The sequence below is a fragment of the Dromiciops gliroides genome, chromosome 2, assembly GCF_019393635.1.
Source record: "Dromiciops gliroides isolate mDroGli1 chromosome 2, mDroGli1.pri, whole genome shotgun sequence".
NCBI lineage: Eukaryota > Metazoa > Chordata > Mammalia > Microbiotheria > Microbiotheriidae > Dromiciops > Dromiciops gliroides.
The window spans coordinates 391690953-391716065 of NC_057862.1; the positions used below are offsets into that span (position 1 = coordinate 391690953).

A 25113-nucleotide genomic window follows, 5' to 3' on the forward strand; every position below is an offset into this window, starting at 1 on the left:
AATGAGACAACATTTGCAAAGTGATCTTAAGCGTTATATCAGTTATATATAAATACTATTGTTTTTGCACAGGAGGGTGGAAGAAGGCTTTGTCTGGGTGGGGGCTCCAAGGCTGCCTTCTTTCATAGTCTTTATTCTATGCAGAGGCCTCAAACTGTGCTCTCCTCCCCACTTCCAGCAATTGTGGTGCAGAGGGAGGGGACCACTTGATTTTAGAGAAAGTCCTGGGTTGGAAAGGATGAGGAGTGGGGTCGAATATAAGTCTGGCCATTCACTGGAACAAAGAGGCTGGGAGGAGGGGGGACTACGAAGAGAGTGGCCGCGAAAAATGTGGCGAAAAGAGTTTAAAAGCCGGAGGTCCAGTTAAAGAAGCCCCACATCAACAGCAGAACCTTCCCTCGGCTCCCACCGTTCCCCGCCGGACTTTGGAGCGCGGAACCTGTTCGTGGTTGCTAAGGGGCGGCCCCGGAAGTGACGGACTCCGGGTTTGTTGACAGCGGCGGCGGCGGCGGCGGCAGCGGCGGTGGCTGAGCTTGAGCCGGAGGGACCGGGAGGCGGACGGAACAGCTGGGATAGGATCCGGGAGGACGGGCTCGGGGCCCGGAGCCCAGAGCCAGCAGCGGGCGGGCGGGCCGGCTTTAGCCCCGCCCCAGCACCGAGAGAACAGACGCGCCGCCGACAGCCGGGAGGAAAAGGTGAGTGCGGGATCTCCCCCCCCCCCCCCGCCTGCCATGGCTTTCCCGGCTCCGAGATCCACTGGATCCCCTTCCCCTGCCTCTCGTGGATCCTGGGAAGCACCCGGTGACACGCTGGGACAACCTTGTTCCCCCTTCGCTAAGCGCCGGCCGGATCAAATAGATCTGCTGGGGTCCTTAGTCTGGGACCCACTAGATTTTCCTCCCCCACCTCGATCCCTTTTTCGCCCGCCGGATCTAGTGGATTCTCAGCCTCTTGTTGCAAGATTCGCTGCTTTCCCCGGTGTTCCTATTGGATGTTAGAGCCGCCATCCTCAATCCGTGCCTCCATCCCCAGGTCCGATCCCCTATCCCTGCTGCCTCCCTCCGCCTTCTCCTGGAGGCTGCTGAGGAAGCGACTCCGCCCCAACTTTCTCCCGGGGTCAGCTGCAGCCGAGGTAGAAATCCCTCCTCACCCTGGTTCCTCCCCCACCCCATACACACACGCCCTCACCCTGTCGGTGCAAGATTTCTTCTCCAAAATTTCCCATCGTCTCATTTTCCCACCCACCTAGTGGAATGGGGCTGGAAAGGGCAGCATCCTTTTGTCCATAAAGGTTGGGATAGGAATTCCACTTCACTTTTAGAATTTGCTGTGAAAATCTTCCCTGGCCCTCACCCTCCCACCTCCACCCTCAAATCAACGGCTCCATGACTCGGGATGTTGCTAGTGTATCTGTACTGTTCTGTAATTTAAAAGTTCCCCGGGAGGGATGGGCCCGCAGCTAGGTGGCACAAGTGGATAGAGCACCGGCCCTGGATTCAGGAGGACCTGAGTTCAAATCCCACCTCAGACACTTAACAATTACTAGCTGTGTGACCCTGGGCAAGTCACTTAACCCCAATTGCCTCACCAAAAAAAAGTTCCCTGTGGACAGAACTGTAGATCATGGCTTTAAGCTCTTTCCTTCCACCCCGACCCATGTAATTCTAAGCCTCCAAATCTAGAAGTCATAGGTGCCCTAATAAAGGCTGCTTCTAAGTAATATAATATATGTGGCAAAGGGAATCCCATCACTTTGGGGTGTTAGCTTATAGTGGACAGAGAAGTAGACTATTAACTTTAAATGAAACCACTCTAGCAGTCCAGCTCTTTTTTTTTTTTTTTTTTTAGTGAGGCAATTGGGGTTAAGTGACTTGCCCAGGGTCACACAGCTAGTAAGTGTTAAGTGTCTGAGGCCGGATTTGAACTCAGGTACTCCTGACTCCAGGGCCAGTGCTCTATCCACTGAGCCATCTAGCTGCCCCTAGCAGTCCAGCTCTTGAAAGAAAACTGCAGTAATGATCCCCTTGGTCTCAAAAGTTCACTGAGGCTCTGTGGATAGAGCCTAAATTGGGGATTTTCTGTTTCTTATTCTTTGAGTTTGTGCCTCTTATTCCTCAGAGTGGGGGAGTGGGAATTACCTGAGACTTGCCACTGATCACACCAGAAACATTTCAATTCAGGTGAAATCTAGTTTGTTTGTTGTTTTGTCTTGTTTTTAAAGCCAAATATCAAAAAACAGCCTTGAAAAAAAATGAAGGCACAAAAGAACAACCTAAATTCTAAGGCATGTGTGTCAGTGGAGCAATTCTAACCCCTTTTGTCTTGGTGATGGGAATAAGGTAGGACTAGGCAAAGGGAAGAAATATGGACTCATTGTAAAGGCCTTGTGTCTTTTTTTAGCTATGGTAGAGCCACCTCCTTTCCTCAGTCCCCCCTCCCACCCACCCTCCCAAACTCTCTTAGATGGTACGCCTGTGTTTGCTGGGCCAGGACCAAGATTCATGGTATAGCAGAAAGTTTCTTAAACTGTGGGTTTAACCCAAATATAGGATTGACCAACTGAATGTGGGGGTCTTGAAAAATTTGGCAACAGTAAAAAGTTATGTATAGCTATTTTATATACCTGTGTACCCAGGATCTGGTAAAAAAAAAAAAATTCCCATGGCAAAAAGGGGTTGAGAGTAGAAAAAGTTTAAGTCCTGGTATAATGGATAGAATAACGAACCTGGTGTCAGAAAGATTTGAGTTTGAATTCTACCCCAGATACTTACTATCTGGGCAATCCTAAGCAGGTCACTTAACTCTCTAAGACTCAGTTTCCTCATCTCTAAAATGAGAATACTAAGAGCACCTATATTACAGAGTCATTGTGAGGGTCAGTTGAGATAATATTTGTAAAGGGCTTTTGCATACCTTAAAGTACTATGTACTAGCTATTATCATATACCCTGGATAACTGTGGCAGGTTCATAGAACCCAGTAGGTGAGTAAATTCTTTTTTTGTTTGTTTTTTGTTTTTTTGGAGGGGCAGTGAGGGTTAAGTGACTTGCCCAGGGTCACGCAGCTAGTAAGTGTCAAGTGTCTGAGGCTGGATTTGAACTCAGGTACTCCTGAATCCAAGGCCAGTGCTTTATCCACTGCGCCACCTAGCTGCCCTTCAGGTGAGTATGACCTTTGAGATGGGCTGGAAAGATTAGTGTCTTCCAAATCCAAGGGGTACTAAATCAGCTCCTTTAGACCACTGACCATAAGACATTAGGTTTTCCAAACTGAGATTTTTGCATTGTGGCTTAAATGTGTGTCTCCTTGGGCTCCCAATCCCCCAAACCTACGATACAATACAGGGCCATGTGGAATTTTTAAAGCATTTTTATATTTCACTAAAACCTCACAGTAACCTTTTGAGGTAGTCAAGGCATGATTATTTATTGATACATAGGGAATCTGAGGTTCAGTCAAAGTGTTTGATGTGTATGTGTCTTTTTTTTTTTTTTTTGGCGGGGCAATGGGGGTTAAGTGACTTGCCCAGGGTCACACAGCTAGCAAGTGTCAAGTGTCTGAGGCCAGATTTGAACTCAGGTACTCCTGAATCCAGGGCCAGTGCTTTATCCACTGTGCCATCTAGCTGCCCCCTATGTGTCATTTTAATAGTAAGCTAGGACTAGAATCTAACTGTCTATCTTACAGTGTCAGATCTCAGAAGTAGTTGTATCACTTTCTTCTCCAAGCTCAGAGATTATCTTTGCCAGGACTCTCACCTGTAGTCTTATCTATAAATAAATAGAATAAAAGGCAGTGGGACTTCTCCATCTGCTCCCTGGTTCACTGCTAGAAAGTAGGGAGTACATGAAACCTTTCAAGACCCCTCATTGCTCACCTAGGCTACGTGCTAGCTTTCTATATATGACTCAGTTGCATCACTCTCAATAATAATATAGATGGATATTGGCCTAGGACTTTGTAGTTCTAGTCTCCTCTACCCTTAACTGTTTAATCAGAATGTATTTATCAAATTATTATTTTATTCAAGCCATTGTACAAGGAGCTGAGCTATAGGAGAGATTCAGATGATTACCCTCCGGGGACTTAATAGTCTAATTGAAGAGACGAGATAAATTAAGTAATAATATAAGGCAGTCTGTGTTACATGCCAGAAGAATGAAACGGATAGTAAATGGTGGAGGGATTCAGAGGAAGCCAAAAGAGAGCTGTTTTCCAGAAAGGAGAAACTAAGACCCACATAGAAGGCTCTTGTTCTGACCCACATTTGATGACAAAAGATTAGTGGAGCCAAGAATGGAGCCCAGGCATTCAGACCCCATTCTGTTATAGTGCACGCCAGCCTTTACTGCTTTTGGATCCTGCCAACAATCACATGCTAATGTTTCCCCCCTTTTCTTCTTGATTCCTACCCCAATATCCCGACATTTCCTTCAGGTCGTTATCAGATCTAAATCTTAAAGTTATGGGTTTTATAATTGTCCAGTCCTCATTTCCAGTATGATGCACATGCCAAAGAGTTCCCTGACTCTTGAGATTCAATAGTAGCTTCCCAGATGCCAAGAGAATCATTGGAATATCTGGGGACTTACACTATGACCTCTTGATCTCTGATCTAATGAAACTCTGGGCTTGCTACACCTTCTCTCCCCCTACGGGTTGGACCAATTTTGCTCTGTTATTCTTTTAGTTCTGGAGAGCTTCCAGCCTCTATAAATAGGGCATTTGTTTTGATTTTCCCCCAAGTGTCTTGGTTAATATTTCACAGGGCCAAAGCTGCTCTGAGGCCTTGCCCTTCCTGTCTTCATCAAGAAAAATCCAGTTTTCCTTTGGGGTTGAATTGAATTGAATCTGGTGACCTAAGTGTGCTTCCACTACCAACTGTGGGCAAGTTGCCTTCCTTCTGTGGACCTCAGTCTCCTTTCCATTCACTCCCTCAACCCTCATCAAATAGCCATTATCTCTAGTCCCTGGGGACTAGAGAAACACAAAAGATTATTACTCTTCAGTAATCTGTCATGATTATCTTTTTTTTTTTTTTTGCCTGTCATCTGTTGCCAGGTTTCTTAATTGACCATGACATATGATGGGGTCCTGCCCAGATTCAGACAGACCCTGGGGACAGGAAAAGGGGGTAAGGGGATCTTGCAGTCTGCCACATATCAGCACAAGTGATACAACTGTTGAGAACATTCTTTTTCCCTGGGGTTCACTGTATGAGGACAGCTTAGTGCCAAGACTAGAACAACTCTCCTCTCACAGCCTTCCCTATTTCCAGTGATCCAGATTGGAATGGCCAAAGGCATGGGTCAGCAGATAGTAGTCTGCTTGGTATGTCTTGGTGCCAGGCTCTCTAACCCTGGCATAATCCTCTGATGATGGTTGGTGTGCACAAGCCATCACAGGCAGTCGGTTTTCCTGGCCCCTGAAATGCAGAGAACAGTCTTTAGTCTCTAATCAGTAAACCTTTATCTTCCTGGCTGAAAGTGTTTGCTTTCTCCTCAGATTTTTTCTGCTGTTGTTGTTGTTGTTTTGTTTTTTGGTGAGGCAGTTGGGGTTAAGTGACTTGCCCAGGGTCACACAGCTAGTAAGTGTCAAGTGTCTGAGGCTGGATTTGAACTCAGGTCCTCCTGAATGCAGGGCCGGTGCTCTATGCACTGTACCACCTAGCTGCTCCTCTCCTCAGACTTTTAAAGCACATTTTAGGATCTCCTTTGCCTCTGTCACTCCCTACTTATCTGTGTTCACATCATATCTGTCCTGTAGTAGAATGCAAGCTTTGGTGTCAGTTTGCTTTTTGATCCCTAGTGACTAGGGAGATTCAGTGCCCTTAATATAGTGGGTACTTACATGTTTGGTGAATGCATGGGCTCTGACACCATTTCTAGCACTATATTAATCACAGTGTTAAAACAGAAGAAAGGGGGTGGCTAGGTGGCGCAGTGGATAAAGCACTGGCCCTGGATTCAGGAGTACCTGAGTTCAAATCCGGCCTCAGACACCTGACACTTACTAGCTGTGTGACCCTGGGCAAGTCACTTAACCCCCATTGCCCCACTTAAAAAAAAAAAAACAGAAGAAAAATAGGAGATCACAGTGCACTCTAGTTAGAAAGACAAGACATGAAATAGTGTGAGTTTAGTGCCAGATATATAGTATAGGCTCTAAGTACTACAGGAGTTGTAAAAAGCTGCAGATCTATATGGTTTTAGAGTAGAGTCAGAGAAGGCATAAGAGAAACTAGGCAAATTGACCTGGACCTGCAAGCATTGGTAATATATAGATCCCAGATTGCAGGATTGCACATGGTGTTCAATGGATAGTGAGGAGACTGACATAATTGGAACAAAGGGTCCATGCTGGTTAGCAATAAGTATTCTGGAAACCTGCAATGGTAGGCAGAGACGTTTGGATTTCATCCGTCCTAGCAAAGAGGTGCCTCCCTGCTAGCCTTGGAGACCCTTCCCCACCGTCTCCCCCCCAAACCTGAGACAATGGCATTCAGGCACCACTGGGCATTTTGTGGGAGAGTAGTTAATATTGGCAAAGTAAGGCCATACCCCAGCATCCTGTTTACTGTACTGTCCCCTGAGGGTGTCACGTCGCCAGAGGGACAGTTGGCACAATGAACTTATTGTATGAGGTACATAAGGCTAGTGGGAGTGCAGGCCCAGTGCCCAGGGCTGCACAAACCCCACTCTGTCTAAAACTGCCAGAAGGTAAAGCAGAAGGGGGTAGCCAAGGCTTGCTTCCTGAGGCAGGGATCCCCAAGGGATCTGATTCCTTGGAACAGCCCTGGCAGTGGGAGCCTGAAATCGCCCTCCTCTTTGCCAAGGCCAGCAGGTGCCAGAGAAAGGGTACATGGAGTAGGGGTGGAGGAATTGAACCAGGCCAAGCAGACCAATGTACCATGTCAAAAAGTATAGTCGGGGAATAGAAACAATAGCTGAACACAACCAAAGATATCCAAGAGCGGACTCTAGGATGGTGAGGCTGCCAGTCCAAGGGACCTAAGGTCTGTTGGGTGGGAAAGGCATTATTCCCCAGGAAAGAAATGTCCTTTCTTAACCAATTTTAAAGATTTTTAAGATTGGGAAATGGTGGAAGGGGACTTAGTACAGACTCTGATAGCCAGTCGCTTAAATGGTTCATCACCTCATGACTAACTTGGAAAGGAGCCTCTCCACATTTAGATTGACCAGTCCTCAAATGAAGACTTAGAATCCATGACCGGGTACATAGGAGGTACTAGGTCCCTCCTAGTAACCATCTAAAAAATGTTATAGATCAGCATCCCTCGAAGCTCTTAGCTGGGCTCCTGCATACTTTTCATTTCTCCATCCTCATCTACACATGGATGTACTCATCGAGCTGCACCACCAACATATCCCATTCATGTTCATCTCCTCCCAAAAGCTTGTTGACAACCAGACAAAAATCATCCTGGTCTTTTCTAATTCTTGCAGCCCACTCGGACTCCTCTCTAGCTTTTGATCTTGGCTATAACAACCAGCCATCAAGCTTCCAAGCCAGAGAGGAAAAGATCCAGAGGAAACTAGGAAAGAACAGAGTCCTGGGATGAGAATGTACTGCTTATGAGTTCTTTCATACATCTGGCACTTGGGAGCTGGGCCACTCCAAAATGCAGCCTCTAACCCAGAGGGAGCAAAGTAGGCCACCTTAGGATTATGGACCATGTTTTCCTCTATCAGAAACTTAGGGAACAGCCTGAAGCCACTCTTTAGTCTCCTAAAATGGCCATTGTGTGGAAGTAGGTGGGAATTGGGTCTTATTTAGTCTCTCTCAACAAATGACATAGGAATGTGGTTGTCAAGACTAAAATGCAGTCTATGTGTTGGTAGCTCACCTTATTCCTGTCAGAGGACTCCATCACAAGCCCAAATTCTTAACTTGGCCCCAATTCTAGGACAGGGAGGAGCTATTTCTGCTAATGCTGTAAACTCCTTTGTCTAGGCTCCAGAGAGAAGCCTGAGCTTGAATCAGTTGTGTTTATCTCCACGTTTGCCAAGAGGACCCCCTAAGCCAGTAGAGGAGGCTGTTTCCATTGGAGCAGCCCAGGGCCGTTGCTCATCTCCTTGTTTTTCTTGTTGCCAGGCTGTCACGACCTCAAATGTCTCTGTGACTGCTGTCAGGACAGGACTCTCTATCATCCCCGGGGCATCCACGGCTCAAACCATACACCTGTGCCCCAGCCCCAGGATGGCGTCAGACAGCCCTGAGTCCCTGATGGCACTCTGCACAGACTTCTGCCTCCGAAATCTAGAGGGGACCTTAGGTTACCTACTGGACAACGAGACCTTGAGGCTGCACCCAGATGTCTTCCTACCCAGTGAGATCTGTGACCGGCTTGTCAATGAGTAGGTCAGGGGTTAATGGAGGTGGGGGGAGGATATACATGTGTTTGGGGGGCTGTTTGTGGTAAGCAAATACACATGTGTATAGATGATTATGGATGAATGAAAGTTTTCAGGATCCCGATTGAAAACTCCTGGGCACTCCAATCTACCACCTTTTTTGAGATGAGTACCAGGAGGAGCCTAGTACCTCCAACTTTGGTCTTGGCCATGAATCCTAAGTCTTTTATCTGAAGACTGGCTAACCTAAGTGTGGAGTGGCTTGTTTTCAGGTTGGTCACAAGGAACCAAAGTCCAGATTATGTCGATCACAATTTTTCAGCCACAATACCTCGTGAAGACTATCCAGTAAGGTGTAGTGAAGTTAGAGTGAAGGATACATTGGCTTCATGAAAACCAAAGATTCAATTCTACTATCATAAAACGGCAATAATAACACCCTGAATTTGTATGCTTTATAGTTTACAAAGTACATTCGTATTTATCATTATATATCATTATCACACCAATCCAGGACCATAGACAGGGCAGAAGTGATTTTTCTCATTTGACAGAACAGGACAGAGACCTCCTGGAAAAGATGCTACTTGAACTAGGCCTTGAAAGAGAAGGCTGGGGTTTGGGTTGGCAGAGCAGAGCTAGGAGGGCATTCTAAGCACAAGACATTCCCCTCGTTCCATCTCCTAACCCCAGGACTGAGCCATCCCTCTTCCTTAGGTATGTGGAGCTAGTCAATGCGGACTGTAATTTTGAGCCCCATGAGAGTTTCTTCAGCCTCTTCTCAGACCCCCGAAGCACTCGTCTCACTCGTATCCACCTTCGAGAGGACTTGGTGCAGGACCAGGACCTGGAAGCCATTCGAAAACAGGTAGGCTGGTATGAGGCCTATAGATAAGGTGGATTGAACAGGCAGAATATCCAAATAAACTCATGAAGAGAATTAGGACATAAGTATTAGGTTTAGTTCACCATATACTAGAATTTTAAAACAAAAATGAGAATGTGGATGATAAGGTCTAGATGATAACTGGAGTAATTGTAGAGAAAGAAAATCTTATTTTATATATGGGGCTGTCAAATTGAGAACACATTACCTTTGGTGGCATATTCTGAAAATAGAAATAGGCTCATCAGAGGCTTGTCTAAATCAGTGGATGATGTCTCCATAACAGATCATTTATTAAGGAAAGCTGGAGGTGTTTGGGGTCCGACCCTTACCTTTTGAAATTGCTGTCAGGGCAAACAACCTCCTTGTCATAAATAGATTCTTGAACTGAGGTGCCATGGTTACATTACCAATATTAGCATCAATCCAACCAGATTAGACTCAGCCCAATGTTAGATGTTTGAGGGGTGTGTTGAGGGGAGGAGGACAAGGAAATGGAGAGGGGAGGGCAATTTTTTGGGGGGGAGATGAGACAATTGGGGTTAAGTGACTTGCCCAGGGTCACACAGCTAGTAAGTTGTCACGTGTCTGAGTCTGGATTTGAACTCAGGTCCTCCTGACTCCAGGGCTGGTGCTTTATCCACTGCGCCACCTAGCTGCCCCGGGAGGGCAATTTTAGATGCCATTTCTGTTCTTGGTCTAATTGGGGAAATAATACACATGGCAAGATAGGTTTTCTTTTTTTCCCAAGATTTAATATGGGGGTCAGCTACAAGTGACAGAACTGAGATCTGAAGGCTGGCTTTTGATGCCTACTCCATCCCATTACCTACTGACACCATTTGGGAAGGGGGAGGACAAGGAACACTTGTAATTTTCACACTTTTCCCTGGCTTTCTTAGGATCTGGTTGAATTATACCTGACCAACTGTGAGAAGCTGACTGCCAAAAGTCTGCAGACGCTCTGTAGTTTTAGCCCCACCCTGGTTTCCCTGAGCCTCTTTGGATGCCGGAACATCTTTTATGAAGAGGAGAACCCTGGGGGCTGTGAGGATGAGTGTGTGGTCAACCCCACCTGCCAGGTACTGGTTAAGGACTTCACCTTTGAGGGCTTCAGCCGCCTGCGGTTCCTCAACCTTGGCCGAATGACTGAGGGGATTCCTGTGGAGTCTCTTCTTCGACCTCTCCGATCTCTGGCTGCCCTGGACCTTTCAGGCATCCAGACCAGTGACGTGGCCTTCCTGACTCAGTGGAAAGATAGTTTGGTGTCCCTAGTTCTCTACAACATGGACCTGTCTGATGAGCACATCCGAGTCATTGTTCAGCTCCACAAACTCCGGTGAGCCTTTTTTTCCTCTCCCCTTGTTCTCCCTTCACCCACATCCCCTAAGACAGAAAAACAAAGTTTCTGGAGACCCCCCCCTCTCAAAAAAAAAAAAGATGTTCCTCATCACCTAAAATTGCCTCGGGGTGTGTATCATTTAGGGACTCTGAGTCTTCTTTGGTGCTGGGAGCTGTTTCAGAGATAGCTGTAGTTCTCTGGTCTCCAGGCCCCAGACTGAAGGCAAGTGCTTACTTTTGAGGAACTTGGTCCTTCCATCTCAGGCATATAACCAAACCTGGTTATTCTGAGCTTATCCAAGGCCCAGCAGATTTGTTCCTGGAATGGTCTGGATTGAGGGGGTGTCGTGCCTCCGAGCAGACCAGCCCCTGACCTCCTGGCCTTCCCTGTTCTCCAGGCACTTGGACATCTCCAGAGACCGCCTCTCCAGCTACTATAAGTTCAAGTTGACAAGGAAGGTGCTAAGCCTTTTTGTTCAGAAGCTGGGAAATCTGGTGTCACTGGACATCTCGGGTCACATGATGCTAGAAAACTGCAGCATCTCTAAGATGGATGAGGAAGCCGGGCAGACCAGGTAGGAACTGGACAGGCTGGACTAAGGTACTCCCGACCCATTTTCCACCAGGGATTGCCTCCCTTTGGGCTATACCAGGCCATGATGTTAATTGAAAAAAGTCTTTGTCTAAGCCCAGGGCTGCCTCAGGATAGGGTGCTAGATTTCATTTCCCTGACCCCTGATCTCCTGATTCTCTCAGTGTCCTGTGATAATCTACTGGAAAACAGCTTTGATTATTCACTTCCCCTCAGCTTTGATTTGGATGGAACATCCTCTGTGAAATAGTCTGGGTAAATTCCTAGGTTACTGGTCAGGGTTTCTAAGAGGTTAGGACACAGCTGTTCTCTCTACTCCTTAAAAAACTGCAGAAAATGTAGCAGATTCCAAATATCCCCTCCCCTATTTCCTTGTCTCATATTGACCATCAATAAGAAAATGTCCAATGTACTCCAAGGAAACCCTTGGATCAAGCACTTCCTTGTAGCTCATTTAAACACCCAGTAGGTAGGTACTAAGGAGATGGGTTAGCACTGCCACACTATGCGGAATCTGTATTCAGCTTCCTAGTTTGGGCAGGGTCTAGGGTGGTCCTTTCTTGCTATGGGGCAAGAATCTGCATGTCCCTTTAGGGACTGCAGCAACTGAGCCCCTGGGTGGCATCTCTCCCCAGCATTGAGCCATGTAAGAGCAGCATCACCCCCTTCCGGGCCCTGAAGCGGCCTCTACAGTTCCTTGGGCTTTTTGAGACTTCCCTGTGCCGTCTGACACACATTCCAGCCTACAAGGTAAGAGTCTAAGAGAAGTCAAGGCAGTTTATGATTTGCAAAGGGCTCCCTCCTAACTTTTCCCTAATCCCGGGTCCTTCACCTTGGGGACAGCAGGTTTGGCAGGCGACCCTGAGTTTCCAGAAAAAGTAAGGGCTGCTCTCCTAAAATAGGCAGCTCAAGTATGAAGGAACCTACCTCAGTGAGACCAGAAAAAGTGAGAGATGCTAAGATCTGGGAATTCAGTTCATGCTGGCCCTCGTGATTCTCTCTGTTTTGTTCTCTGGGCAGATCACTAAAATGAATGCCCCTTTTCATCTTCCCATGCATCCCACCAGGTGAGTGGTGACAAGAATGAGGAACAGGTGCTAAATGCCATCGAGGCTTACACGGAGCATCGGCCTGAAATCACCTCTCGAGCCATCAATCTTCTCTTTGACATCGCCCGAATAGAGCGCTGCAATCAGTTACTTCGAGCCCTGCAGGTCAGCCCAACTCTCAGCCCAGAGTCTCTCCCCACCCCTAGCACTCTCCATAGCATATCTTCCTCTACTGCAGAGCATCTCTCCCCCTGGCCGCATTGTTCTCTCACAACAATCCTAGTGTCCTCCTGCAATTATTTTATTGGAGAAAATCCTGTGCTTTGCAAAGTCTTCTCTGTCTTGGTTCCAGAGGAAGTCTGGAGCACCCTTGTTTTCTTAGATCTGGACTGAAATTGGGAAGGAGGTCCTGGGTTTGTCATCTCAAGGGGTGGGAGTAGTTCTTTGGTATTCAGCCAGCATCTGAGCAAAACCTGCCCTGGGATACAGCAATGAGGAGAAATTGCCCAAGGCCCTACACTACTACAGTGGGACAGGGGAGAGGAGAACTAAAACATTAAGTTATGTTCAGCCTGTGGGACCAGCAACCAAGGTGACTATTTCCCAACTGTACCCCACCCCCCCCCCCCCACTCCAGGCTGCTTGTTTCCCCAAACCGCCTTTCCCTCAAGCTTCTTTGTGTTCATGATATCCTGGTGCTTTGCACATGGTTGCCATATAACAGTGGAGGTGAAGGGAGAAGGGAGGCTTGCTTACAGGGTGGGTCCCCAGGACAGTTTGCTTCTGGCTCCAAACCACCCATTTAACTAAGATGGGATCTCCCATCCCTGGCTCTCTCCTCCTTCTCCCTGAACAGCTGGTTATTACCGCCCTCAAGTGCCACAAATACGACAAAAATATTCAGGTGACAGGAAGTGCTGCGCTTTTCTACCTGACCAACTCAGAGTACCGCCCTGAGCAGAGTGTCAGGCTCCGCCGGCAGGTCATTCAAGTGGTACTCAATGGCATGGAATCCTACCAGGAGGTGACGGTAAGAATCCCTGTCTTTAGCCATACATCTGCCAGGGTTGGGGATGCAAGGCTCTAAAGAGAAAAGGCGGTCAACGTGAATTGAGTTCTCTCTTTGTGCCATCTTGTGCTGGCCTGCACAAAGGGAACTTTGAGTTTAATGGGGAAGATGAGGCAGAAACACATGGTACTTATAGAAGGCTGTTTACCAACAAAAAGGTGACTTGTAATAGCCACACAGAGAGCTGCAGCAGCCTGGTCTGCTGGAGATTCCCTGAGCTCAGTATTGGGGCTACTTTCTATCTCTTTGGATAGACTGCCCTTCCTCTTTCACCTCTGCCTTTAAGAATCTTTAGCATCGGGGCAGCTAGGTGGTGCAGTGGATAAAGCACCAGCCCTGGATTCAGGAGTACCTGAGTTCAAATCTGGCCTCAGACACTTAACACTTACTAGCTGTGTGACCCTGGGCAAATCACTTAACCCCAATTGCCTCATGGAAAAAAAAAGTTTCTATACAAGAATTTTTAGCATCAGGGGCAGCTAGCTGGTGCAGTAGATAAAGCACCAGCCCTGGATTCAGGAGTACCTGAGTTCAAATCCGGCCTCAGATACTTGACACTTACTAGCTGTGTGACCCTGGGCAAGTCACTTAACCCCCATTGCCCCTCGCAAAAAAAAAAAAAAAAGAATCTTTAGCATCCTTCAACTGAGCACCTACCATGTCCAAGGAACTGTGCAAACAAGGATAAGAAAAAAGGAAAGACAGTTCCTGCTTTCAGATACCTTCTGCTGATTCAGCCGAAGTACTACCTCCTCTTCAGCTCTTTCCTAAGTCTCCCTCTGGCTGTCCCACTCCCTTTTTTTTTTTTTTTTTGGTTTGTTTTTCTTTTTCAGGGCAATGAGGGTTAAGTGACTTTATCCACTGCACCACCTAGCTGCCCCTGTCCCACTCTCTTTTTATGTGAACTTTTATTTACTTAGCTGTTCACATGTCATATATACTAGTTAGACTGTAATCTCCTTGAAGCCAGGTACCATTTCTCATTTCTGTCTTTGTGTTCCCAGCACCTGTTAATGGTGTTTTTCATAGTTGGTGCTTAATAAATGTTTGTTGAAGTAAATTGAAAGTTGCCCCTTTTCCTAAGAATCTAAGGAATTGTTAAGGAACCTAATACATGCCTTTCATCTGCCTTAGCCTCCAGACCACCCCGTGTATTAGTCTTATTACTGATCTGGCCTTACCTATTAATCCATCCTGCTCTATCTCATTACATCTGCCCCTCTACTCAGGTGAATGTATTCACTGTCCCTGGTACCTATGGTTCCCTTAGTCCCTCTTCTAGCCTTTATTCATGGTTATTCCCTCCAATGACCCTTTACCTGAGTCCTCAACTCCCTCATCTTCCAGGAAGACTTCTCCAACCACCCCAGGCCACAGTTCTCTCTCCTTCTTAGAGTCAGCACTAAATCGTTTAGCACCTATTTTTAACATTCTTTTGTGATATTATGTTTCATAGCTAGACTGAGCTCCTTAAGGGGCAGGGGCTTCTTTCTTTTCCCCTTAGCATCTAGCTGGGGCTTGAGAAAGACTTGATTAACTTGTGATTGATCTATGTATGTGTCTGAGATAGGGTGGCAAATAGAGTTAGTCTGGGAAGTCTTCATGGAGGAATTGGAGTTAGGGGAATGGGAGGGGTAGGAAAAGAATCAGGCTGATGGGACATGACTGAGCTCCACTTTCCGGTCCACCCTCCCCAGGTTCAGCGGAACTGCTGCCTGACACTCTGCAACTTCAGCATCCCAGAGGAGCTGGAGTTCCAGTACCGGAGGGTCAATGAACTCTTGCTCAGCATCCTCAACCCCACTCGACAGGATGAGTCAATCCAGCGAATCGCTGTGCACCTCTGCAATGCCCTTGTCTGCCAGGTGGACAATGACCACAAGGAGGCTGTGGGCAAGATGGGCTTTGTCATGGTGCGTGAAATGCCTGGGGTTGACAACCCAACCTTCTTAATGCAGGTCCTTTTCTGCCCATGGGAAACTTCCCTGCGTTACATGAATTCCTTCCCTGATTTCTAACTTGTACTTCTTCCTGCCTTTGGTTGAGGGCAAGTGAAAATGTTTGGGGAAAAGAATAGCTTCTACTATGTCATTTAGCTTAGAAAATGGGAAGGATTTCCTAATGATGAACATTTGGTAAGTATTCAAATGGATGACCAGAGGAAGTTTGAGGAAATTCTTCCTTTTGAGTGCCTTCAAAATAGACTTGATACTTGACTGCTTGGGTTGGTTTAAAGGGAAACAAGGACAGACTGAATAGCCATAGAGATCCCCTCTGGCTTTAGAATTTTTAGGAGTCATGAATAGATAACTACTTAGTAATTCATCTTCTCTGCCTACAGACCATGCTAAAGTTGATTCAGAAAAAGCTAATGGACAAAACAGTAAGTTTTTACATAATAACTATCAGCTCTTCTTCCCTCCAACAAATGAAAATGGTTTGTTCCATGGGTGGGATCGGTCGCTCCTTGGAACTCATGGGGCAGTGGCACAATAGCTTTTAAATGGCATCTCCTCCATGCTGTAGTTGGGCATCAGTAGCAGCCTCCATTCCTATCCCAGTAATCCAGATCACTTTATCCCTGGGAAATAGCTGAGACTTCTCTTATGTTTCCCCCTACAGTGTGATCAGGTGATGGAATTCTCCTGGAGTGCTCTGTGGAATATCACAGATGAGACACCGGACAACTGTGAGATGTTCCTTAACTACAGTGGCATGAAGCTCTTCTTGGAGTGCCTGAAGGTTAGCACTGCATGGGCAGGCTTGGATGAGCCAGACTGGGAGCAGCAAATATCACTGGAACATTATTCACTCTTCAAGACTACATGGGAATTGGGGTCTCAGTGTCATAATTCCATGCCTCTACTCCTAAATCCCACTTACCTGTTCAACCAGTTAACAAACAGTTATTACATAGGTACACTGGGATACCTGCATTGCATCCATCCCACTTAGGGATGATGCCATCAACAGTTGTCCTGTGGGGGCTTGTCCTGGGTAGGCAGTTTGCTCTCCCTGATGTGTCAAGTTCAAAGGTTAGGTCTGTTCCAATTTCTTGTAGTATTCATGTCCTGGCTCTGCTATTTAGGAATGTGACCAACTTTTTTTTTTAAACATTCTGGTCACTTCCCTTTGAATCGTACCATCCACTGTTGAACATTCTCTCATAACAAAGGAATGAAATTGAGCAAAGAAATGAACACCTATGCCACATCTGAAAATATATGCCTCATTCTGTATTCCAGCACCTCTGAAGAAAAGCAGGAGCCTTGCTTTATCATCACTTCAGAAGTCTCAGTTGGTCCCTTCAGAGTCCAGAAGTCTTTCATTATTGTCCAAACTCTTTTCAGATCCATTTATATTTTTGGTCTCTTGATGTTATGAATTCCATAGACTTATTGTCCATTTTAAGAAATAACTTTTCTTACTCCAGTTTCAAAGGAGGCCTTTTCATTCTAGTATTTAGAGAATATTCCATTTTTGCCCCTTCCCTTGCTGTTTCTGTCTCCATAGACCTCAACTGTTTCCTCTTACATTCACCTTTCCAGGCTAAAGAGAATCAGTTTTTTCAATCTGTCTCTAATGATCACCTTTGGTGTACTCTAAACTGCTTGGGCCTGTGGGGGATACAGGAGAGAGATAATACAGTCCTATAGTTCCTGCCCTCAAAAAGAACTTATAGTCTAATTGTGAAAATATGATTCATGCACAAGAAACACATAAAACACTATAAGACTTTACATAATTGAGTAGTGAATTATGCAGTACTAATGTCCGTACTATAAAGGGTCACAGAAGGGAGGACCAATGAGAGGTGGCATACTTGGAGAAGCTCAAAAGGAACATTTGACTCATACCTTAAAGATATAATTTGGACAGAGGGTATAGAAAGGGAACAAAGTAGAAATGAGCCAAGTATATTGTAGGAACACCCCTATGGATTCTGCTCTGCTCTGAACCACCATACAGCTTTTCCCTAATTCCTAATCAGAGACATGGAATCCCTGTAAATTTTTTCTTAAGACTTTTCCGTACCTAAGGGGAAACCTTTACTCTAATGGCTGCCAAAGAGCCTCCTCATTCCCCCATGGCCCACACCCCTATACATGCCTCTCTATCATTTCCCATTTTCCCAGGAGTTCCCAGAGAAGCAGGAACTGCACCGGAATATGCTGGGACTCCTGGGGAATGTTGCGGAGGTGAAGGAACTACGGCCCCAATTAATGACTTCACAATTCATCACTGTCTTCAGGTTGGTGCTTCCAGAATTTGGCCCCCTCATTTCAGGACTAGTGACCACCCTGAGTCAGGCCTACTTCCTAGTCTAGGATTCCAGTTATGTTAGCCCAAACCTTAACCCCTTCCCAACACTTACCTGTCCTCTCCCTGCTAGCAACCTGCTGGAGAGTAAAGCAGATGGAATTGAAGTGTCCTACAATGCCTGCGGTGTCCTTTCCCACATTATGTTTGATGGCCCAGAGGCCTGGGGAATCTGTGAACCTCGACGGGAGGAAGTGGTAGAACGAATGTGGACAGCCATCCAGAGCTGGGACATCAACTCCCGGAGAAACATCAATTACAGGTGAGTTGGGGAAATGGGTAGGAAGTCTCCCCTCTTTGGTAGTTTGGGATTTACAGAAAGCTGGGGGGGCAGGCAGGGAAGAAGTTCATGGTATGACTCTCCTGGTTAAAAGTTTAGATAGAGTTCATTCAGTCTCCTTCTACTCACGCTTTACCTTAGATCACTGCAGCCCAAGAGAGGGAGAGCCATTTAGTTCCGCTCTTGTCTCTAGGTTCTCCTTCCTCAACCACAAAAGTTGAGTCTTCCTTCTCTCCCTGATGACCCACCAGTGTTTTACAAATTCATAGCCACATAGTTTTTACTAGAATATAACTACATTTCTAGTTGCATTTCTTTCCTCTCATTTCATCAGCTAAACACAGTGGGTTAGTCTGAACCCAAGACACCGAATATACATTTTTGGTGGCCCAGTTGAATGCTGCCTTTCCTCTTGCCATTACCCTGAATAGCTGGCCCCCTGTGGTCCAGAAGTCCCCTTCCTCTTCTGCCTGACACTTTGGAACTCTCCAAAATACATAATAACACAAGGAGAGGGGCAGCTATATGGCGCGGTGGATAGAGCACCGGCCCTGGAGTCAGGAGTACCTGAGTTCAAATCCGGCCTCAGACACTTAACACTTACTAGCTGTGTGACCCTGGGCAAGTCACTTAACCCCAATTGCCTCACTAAAAAAAAAAAAATAGCAGAGGTCACAGTACTTTCTCTTTTCAGGTCATTTGAGCCAATTCTTCGCCTACTTCCCCAGGGTATATCCCCTGTCAGCCAGCACTGGGCAACCTGGGCTCTGTACAACCTTGTGTCAGTCTATCGTAAGTATCTGCTCATCTGATACTCAGATGGACCCATTTTGTTCAAGCGCTTGGGAGGAGACCCTAAAGAGAGATAATCACAAATGATAGCCATTATCCTTGTTCGTTAGAACCCTGAGAGAGTTGAGTTGTATAAGCTATTTTATACTTATTGCAATTAGCACGAGAACTTGAAATCATTTCCAAAACCCCCTTGGTTCTTCACCAGATTAAAAAGTCATAGTTCTGGGGCAGCTAGGTGGCTCAGTGGATAGAGCACTGGCCCTGGAGTCAGGAGTACCTGAGTTCAAATCCGGCCTCAGACACTTAACACTTACTAGCTGTGTGACCCTGGGCAAGTCACTTAACCCCAATTGTCTCACCAAAAAAAGTCATAGTTCTACCTCGTTGACAGTCCATGGGGCCAGAACCAAAGAAGGCAGTGCTTGCCCCAAAACTAGTCTAAGAGAATAGGGTCCCCCTCAATAGGACCATCACACTGGCCTGAGTCATGCTACTATGTCATTCTGGGCAAGCCAGGTCCTAGGAGGCAGTGAAGCCTCAGTACTTTCAGTCTTCTCACTCATACATAGCAGGCCCCGCCTTCTATGCTGGATCTGCTTTTCCATCTCACCAGGTCTCCACTCTCTTGGACAAAAGTAAACATTTAGGAGCAAGGTTAAGTTTCTGAGCCAAGAGACGAATCCTGACTTGTCTGCCTGTATCACCTACTTCACGGGACATATTATAATCCTGTGGCTAAAAATGAAATCATGTATGTTAAACACTTTGTAAACCATAAAACACTAATTAAATATGAGTTATTGTTATTATAGATCCCAGATTGTAAGCTCTTCAAGGCCAAGGACTGTTCCTTTGTAGATCTTTGCATTACCTACTGTGCCTTGAACAAAGGGCCCTTTATTCTGTGGGCACTTTATAAATTCTTGTTGAATTATCTTTTGACTCGTGGCCTCCCTCCTTCTACACAGCGGAAAAATACTGCCCCCTGCTGACCAAAGAAGGTGGCATGCCGCTTCTGAGGGACATGATCAAAATGGTTTCTGCCCGACAGGAGACCAAGGAAATGGCCCGGTAGGAAACAAAGGAGATGTATAATACTTCACTGCATGCAGCTGTGATTTTGTAGCATTGGGATATGCTGGGATTCTTTGGTGATAGGACAGTGCATAAATTCACAGCCTTGAGTGGGTGAACTTCAAATCCTTGAGATCCCAGGCAGCCAAGGATATTGACAGGTGAGATTAGAACAAGGGTAGCTAAACTGGGTAATGAGAGGATGAGATGGGTAATGGACAGCCATATCACTTTGAATGCCGCTGGAATGGCAGAGTTTACAGGGTAACCAAAAATCAGAAAGTTACGGTTCTATATGGAGATAGGGGATTGCTTTCATTTTTTGAATTAAGTTATCTTCCTTCCTCTGGGATCTCTGTTCTGTTTTGTCATCTCGGGGTGTTGGCACCAGATTAGAATTTTTTATTCTTGGTCAAAGGCTATTATAAGACTTACAGAGCAAAGAATAGGTACAGTGTGGTCTCTGAAAAAAAAAATTGTAAGAATTAAGACAGAACAAAGTTGGACTGAATTTATAAATATGAAACTAAGTAACATCTCAGAATTATGTCCATAAAAGGAGTGCTCAGACCAGTACCTTAAATGTTAACCAGTAATACCTAAAATCACTTTAGCTGTGATTTTTTAAATTGTGACTCTAAAGGGAGACTCTAAAGGTCACCTCTGTGCCTATGCCTGTGCCAGATAAGGAACTTGCCCTTTCTAGTATTCCTTAAAAGTAGCTCCCTTTAGTCCAGTGTTGGAGTGGATGGAGAGCTGAGCTTGCCTTAGAGCTCAAGACCTGGGTTTAATTCCCATCTTTGACATTTTGACTGTGTGACCTCTGAGAAAATCACTTAACCTCTCAGTGGCCCCAGGCTGCCCTCCAAGTTTCCAGTTGCAGAGAGGTTGTTGATCTACATTGGTAGAAGTTCCTCACCCAGAGCTTCCTATGTGAATGAAATCACAGGTCCAGACTAGAAAAAAAAATTGAATTTAGCACTAGTTTAGGTATTAGAACCTTGATAATTGTTTCAGAAAAGACACTCTGCACATCCTGTCTTACAGTAGACATTCTTTGCTCCCATTAAGGGACGAGTGAGATCCCTATTTAGCTTTTTCTCCTCTGGGACCAAAGCAGCACTGACTGTTCTAGATGGAAAAGAGTGATAGATGTGAGCAAGAATGGGACAGGTAGTGAACTATGCTGGCCAGAGGAACAGTAGATAAGAAATTTGGGCATTGAATGTCAGTCTTCAGCAGACCAGATGGATGGACTGAATGGGAGAACATGGTAAGAGGAATTGGAAGAAACACTGAGTGATGCAAGTCAGTGTTTGGTTGCTAAGTTGAGGGAAAGAAGTAGATAGTGGATAAATGGATAAGAATGACTAAAGGACCAATGGATAACAAGACTAATCAAATGCTTGTCTGGCTATACCTTATAGTAGTAAAAGTCTTATGGGTATTGAGAACAGCTGTCCATGTCCAGCTGCTATCAGTCTGATCTTGCTGGCTGACTAGTGTATCTAGGCATGGATCTTGGTCCACCTGGGGAAATATAACATCTATTACCCTAACTAACACCTCATGCTCACTCATGGTACCTTGAAGCCTCCTTTTTCTAGACCCCTGCAACTAAATCATACCTCCCAATCTCCTTATGTCATCCTCAGGAAGGTGATAGAGCACTGCAGTAACTACAAGGAGGAGAACATGGACACATCCAGATAGAGGCAATGGGCCCTCCCGATTCTGGCCCGCACAGGTCCCAACTTCTCTCTAAATTACTGTATCTAGGGAGGAATTCTCACCAGCCTGGCTGTCGGAAGGCCCCCATCCTGTGCGTGTGGGACCCCAATGAGATGAAGGTGCACTGGGGGAACTTTTGCACAACCAATGCTTTTCCTTAACATTAGTAAGATATATATATTATATATATATATAATTTTTTGTTAGGAAGTGTGAATTGAAGTTTTGTGTGTATGATTTCTGTACAAAAACAAGAGAAATGTCCCCCTCCCCAAGTCCTTGCAACATTCTTTGGCCTTTTAAAGCCCACAGAGAGCCTCCAATATCCATTCCCTTTTCCCCACCAACCACCCAGTGGCTCAAAGCTTGGAAAATTGTGACTTTCAGATCCCTCCTTTTATAATTTCCACTGTCCCTCTTCTGTTGTGCAAGGCATCATCCCATCCATGGTCCCCTGTACCAGATCCCTGGGATAGCTAGCAGCCTAGGAAAGGCTCTCAGTTAGGCCTAGTGGAAGGAGCCTAGGCTGGTAGGATTTGAGGCTTAGCAGTAAAAGAACACAGAGAGTTTCAGAACAAACCTTGAAGAGGTCTTAGAAAGCCCAGGGTCCTTGGCTGTTGACTGTTAGAGGCAAGGCACAGAGCCATTCACAGTGCCAAGGCATAGACAGTGTTGATTAGGAGATGTGTATTGGACAGAGGGCTTTAGCCTTTGTAAGCTCAGAATCACCCTTACCCCTCTGAAGAGACTAGTACCCTGTCCACTCTTCTCCATGATGATTTTTTGCATTGATTTTTGCAAGCCACAGATATATATCCACTCTGAAGCCATGCTGCTATGGTGGCATTAAGCTACTTCCTTTCTTCTCCCTCTCCTGCTGTGGCTCAGGTCTCCCTCCTCTTCAAATAAAAGGGGAGTGAAGGATCTCTTCCTCCCATAGAAGGTAGAGCAGGGACAGATTCCTCCCCCTTCCCAGCAGATGCACATGCTTAAGTTGCCTGCCTCCAAATCCCTGGAGCTACTCAAGCACTTGCCTGTCTGGAGCATTCCTCCCAGGATAGCTAAGCTGGCCGTGCCTCCCTGTTCCCACACCCCCCCCCCCCCAGTAACCCTTGGCAGCTGACAATCCTGTCACTGCTCCCCTGCAGCGGCTGAAAGCCTGGAGGAATGAGTCAGAGCAGCCGGAGGAGACCTGGGGACAGCTGGAAGTGAGAGCTTGCCAAGATAGGGCCTCAACCCCAGCGTACCTTTTCCCCACTTGGATTTGCATTAGAAACTTTGCATCGAGAGTTGGGGCAGCTCCCCCCAGTCCAACACTGTGGCAACAGACATTCCTCCAGACCAGCACAACAGACACTTTTCAGTGGTACAGCCTCCTAACCCGCCCCATTGGGAACAGGCAGTACCATGGGGCATTGTGATCTCCGACTTTTCCTCTGGAACCTCTGTGCTTTGTTTTGGACAGTGTGAGATTTGTATGTATTTTTAAATATTTTGTTCCAAACCCTCTCAATTTTTATTTTGGGATTTTTTTGGGGGGTGTAATTTTGAATTGTTTTAAGTTTGGACAGGGGTGGGGGGAGGTTGTCAATGAGATGTACTTAGAAGCCAACCACTCAGAAAATCTTTTCTCCTCATCCCTCCTACTAGCCTTTTCCCTGAGTGTTTATCTCTGTATGAAACAGGATGGTGGAAGAGAATTGAAATATGTCTTTTCTCCTTGGTTTTCTCATGCTCAGCTCCCAACAAGGGTGAGCCTGTGTTGGGTGAGCTCTGGATTTTCCAGTCCTAGTAGTGGGACTGAGTTTGAGCCATTTGCCAGACCATCCACCAGGGACTGGGTATTTCCCCACAGAGCACCCCCCCACCCCCGCCTGCCTCCCACCTGGACTGTCCCTGCTATGAGGACTTTGGCACAGCCTATTGCTTTGAACGAGCACCCGGGTCCTGTGTAAGCGTCTGTAACTTGGGATGTCACAGAAATACATTTTTGTGCAAAGTGGAGGGGGTGTCAAGAGTCTTTATTGGGGAAGGATGGGACTCCTGGACCTCAGGGCCAGACATCAATACAGGAGATAGAGGTTACTTGCCCTTATTATTAATTCATCCACTTTCACTTCATTGATAATTGCATGGGTAGGGAGGGCTGGGCTCACCTGATTAGATTATTTGAGAGACCTCTCTCCTATCAAGGAAAAGTAGCTGTACCACATTTAACACACAAAAATTCTGGGGTCTGTGTGATCACAGTTTCTGGGCCCCATCGTGTCTAGTAACCCCTAGAAGATAAGATAGAGCCTAGAAGGGGCAGCTAGGTGGTGCAGTCAATAAAACACCAGCCCTGGATTCAGGAGGACCTGAGTTCAAATCTGGTCTCAGACACTTGACACTTACTAGCTGTGTGACCCTGGGCAAGTTACTTAACCCTCATTGCCCCACAACGACAACAACAACAAAAAAGATAGAGCCTAGTTGTGGGGCCTGAGTACAGTGACAGTAAACCACATTTCTTCTGATTAAATAAGCCATCAGAGATAGTATGGCTTAGAGAGCTGGCCTTGGAGCTAGGAAGACTTGGGTTTAAGTTTCACCTTTGACACTTCACTGTCTGACATCCTGGACAAGTCACTTACCCTTTTGGTGCTCTAGGCAACTCTGAGTAACTAAGTTGCAGAGAAGGTGCTGATTTTCATCAGTAGTAGTTTGCTCACCTATACCAGTGAAATCACAGGTGGAGTTCCCTGTAGCTAGCCAAGGTACATGAGGTTGGAACTTGGTGACAGGACTCTCAGCCTCCTCTCTCTCTGGGTGGAGTTTTCAGGGCTGTGCTTTTGGAGATATAGTATCTTCCCTAGTCTCTAAGGCTGAGCTACGGCAAAGTTATAGGCATGCACCCACATCCTTATACACTGACATAGTCCAAAAGATGAAAAAGTGGGTATTCACCTAGTGAACTAGTCATATAAAAGAAGAACTTTTTGTAGACTAACTCCCTTACTTCACAGGAAACATCTACAAAGGGAGGAAATGACTTATAACCCTGTGGATGTCACCTAGGAGTAGGGAAAGGGTAAATGAGAAAAAAAACAAGGGCTGCTGCGTGGGTGGCACAGTGGGTAGCATAGGCCACTCGAAATGTAATTAGATAGCCAGTGGTTCCTGGGAAGGAGGGTGGGGTGGACCCTCCTTTCCCATCTATCAAGTAGGCAGATTCAGTCACCAAACATGACGTTTAGGATCCCTCGCTACGTGCCCGGGGTTGGGGGTACAAAGACACAAACGAAACAGTGGCTGCCCTTAAGAAGCTTACATTCTGATTGGAGACACCAGATGCGTGTGGGTGTAGGCACCAGCTGCTGCGAAGACAAGAAAATGACCCCTGTGCCAGACCACCCACCCCGCCCCTCCCGGGAAGATAGATAGGCTTGGGTGTACGGCCGGCCGGAGGCGAGGCCAGAGGGTGTGGCCACGCGCGGGGGCGGGTACTTTTCAAAGAACCCTGGAGCGCGCAGCTCGGCTCCGCCCCCGTCCTCTGCACCTGTCAGTCCCGGGAGTCCCGCCTCCCCGGCCCTCGGCCAATCCTCACTCCTGGCGCTTCGTA

At 46.4% G+C, this 25113-nt stretch overlaps 1 protein-coding gene across 1 annotated transcript; it reads left to right on the top strand.

Annotated features, from left to right (window-relative positions):
- Positions 1-485: 485 nt before the first annotated feature.
- ZER1 (zyg-11 related cell cycle regulator) lies at positions 486-23514 on the top strand. Its single transcript, XM_043986101.1, has 16 exons — positions 486-695; positions 8116-8378; positions 9093-9243; positions 10164-10600; positions 11001-11177; positions 11830-11944; positions 12262-12408; positions 13100-13273; positions 15010-15225; positions 15654-15695; positions 15935-16054; positions 17449-17564; positions 17706-17894; positions 18607-18704; positions 19676-19778; positions 21437-23514. Exons 2-16 carry the CDS (start codon positions 8221-8223, stop codon positions 21492-21494), a joined length of 2301 nt encoding a protein of 766 aa, XP_043842036.1. The 5' UTR covers positions 486-695; positions 8116-8220; the 3' UTR covers positions 21495-23514.
- Positions 23515-25113: the final 1599 nt, after the last annotated feature.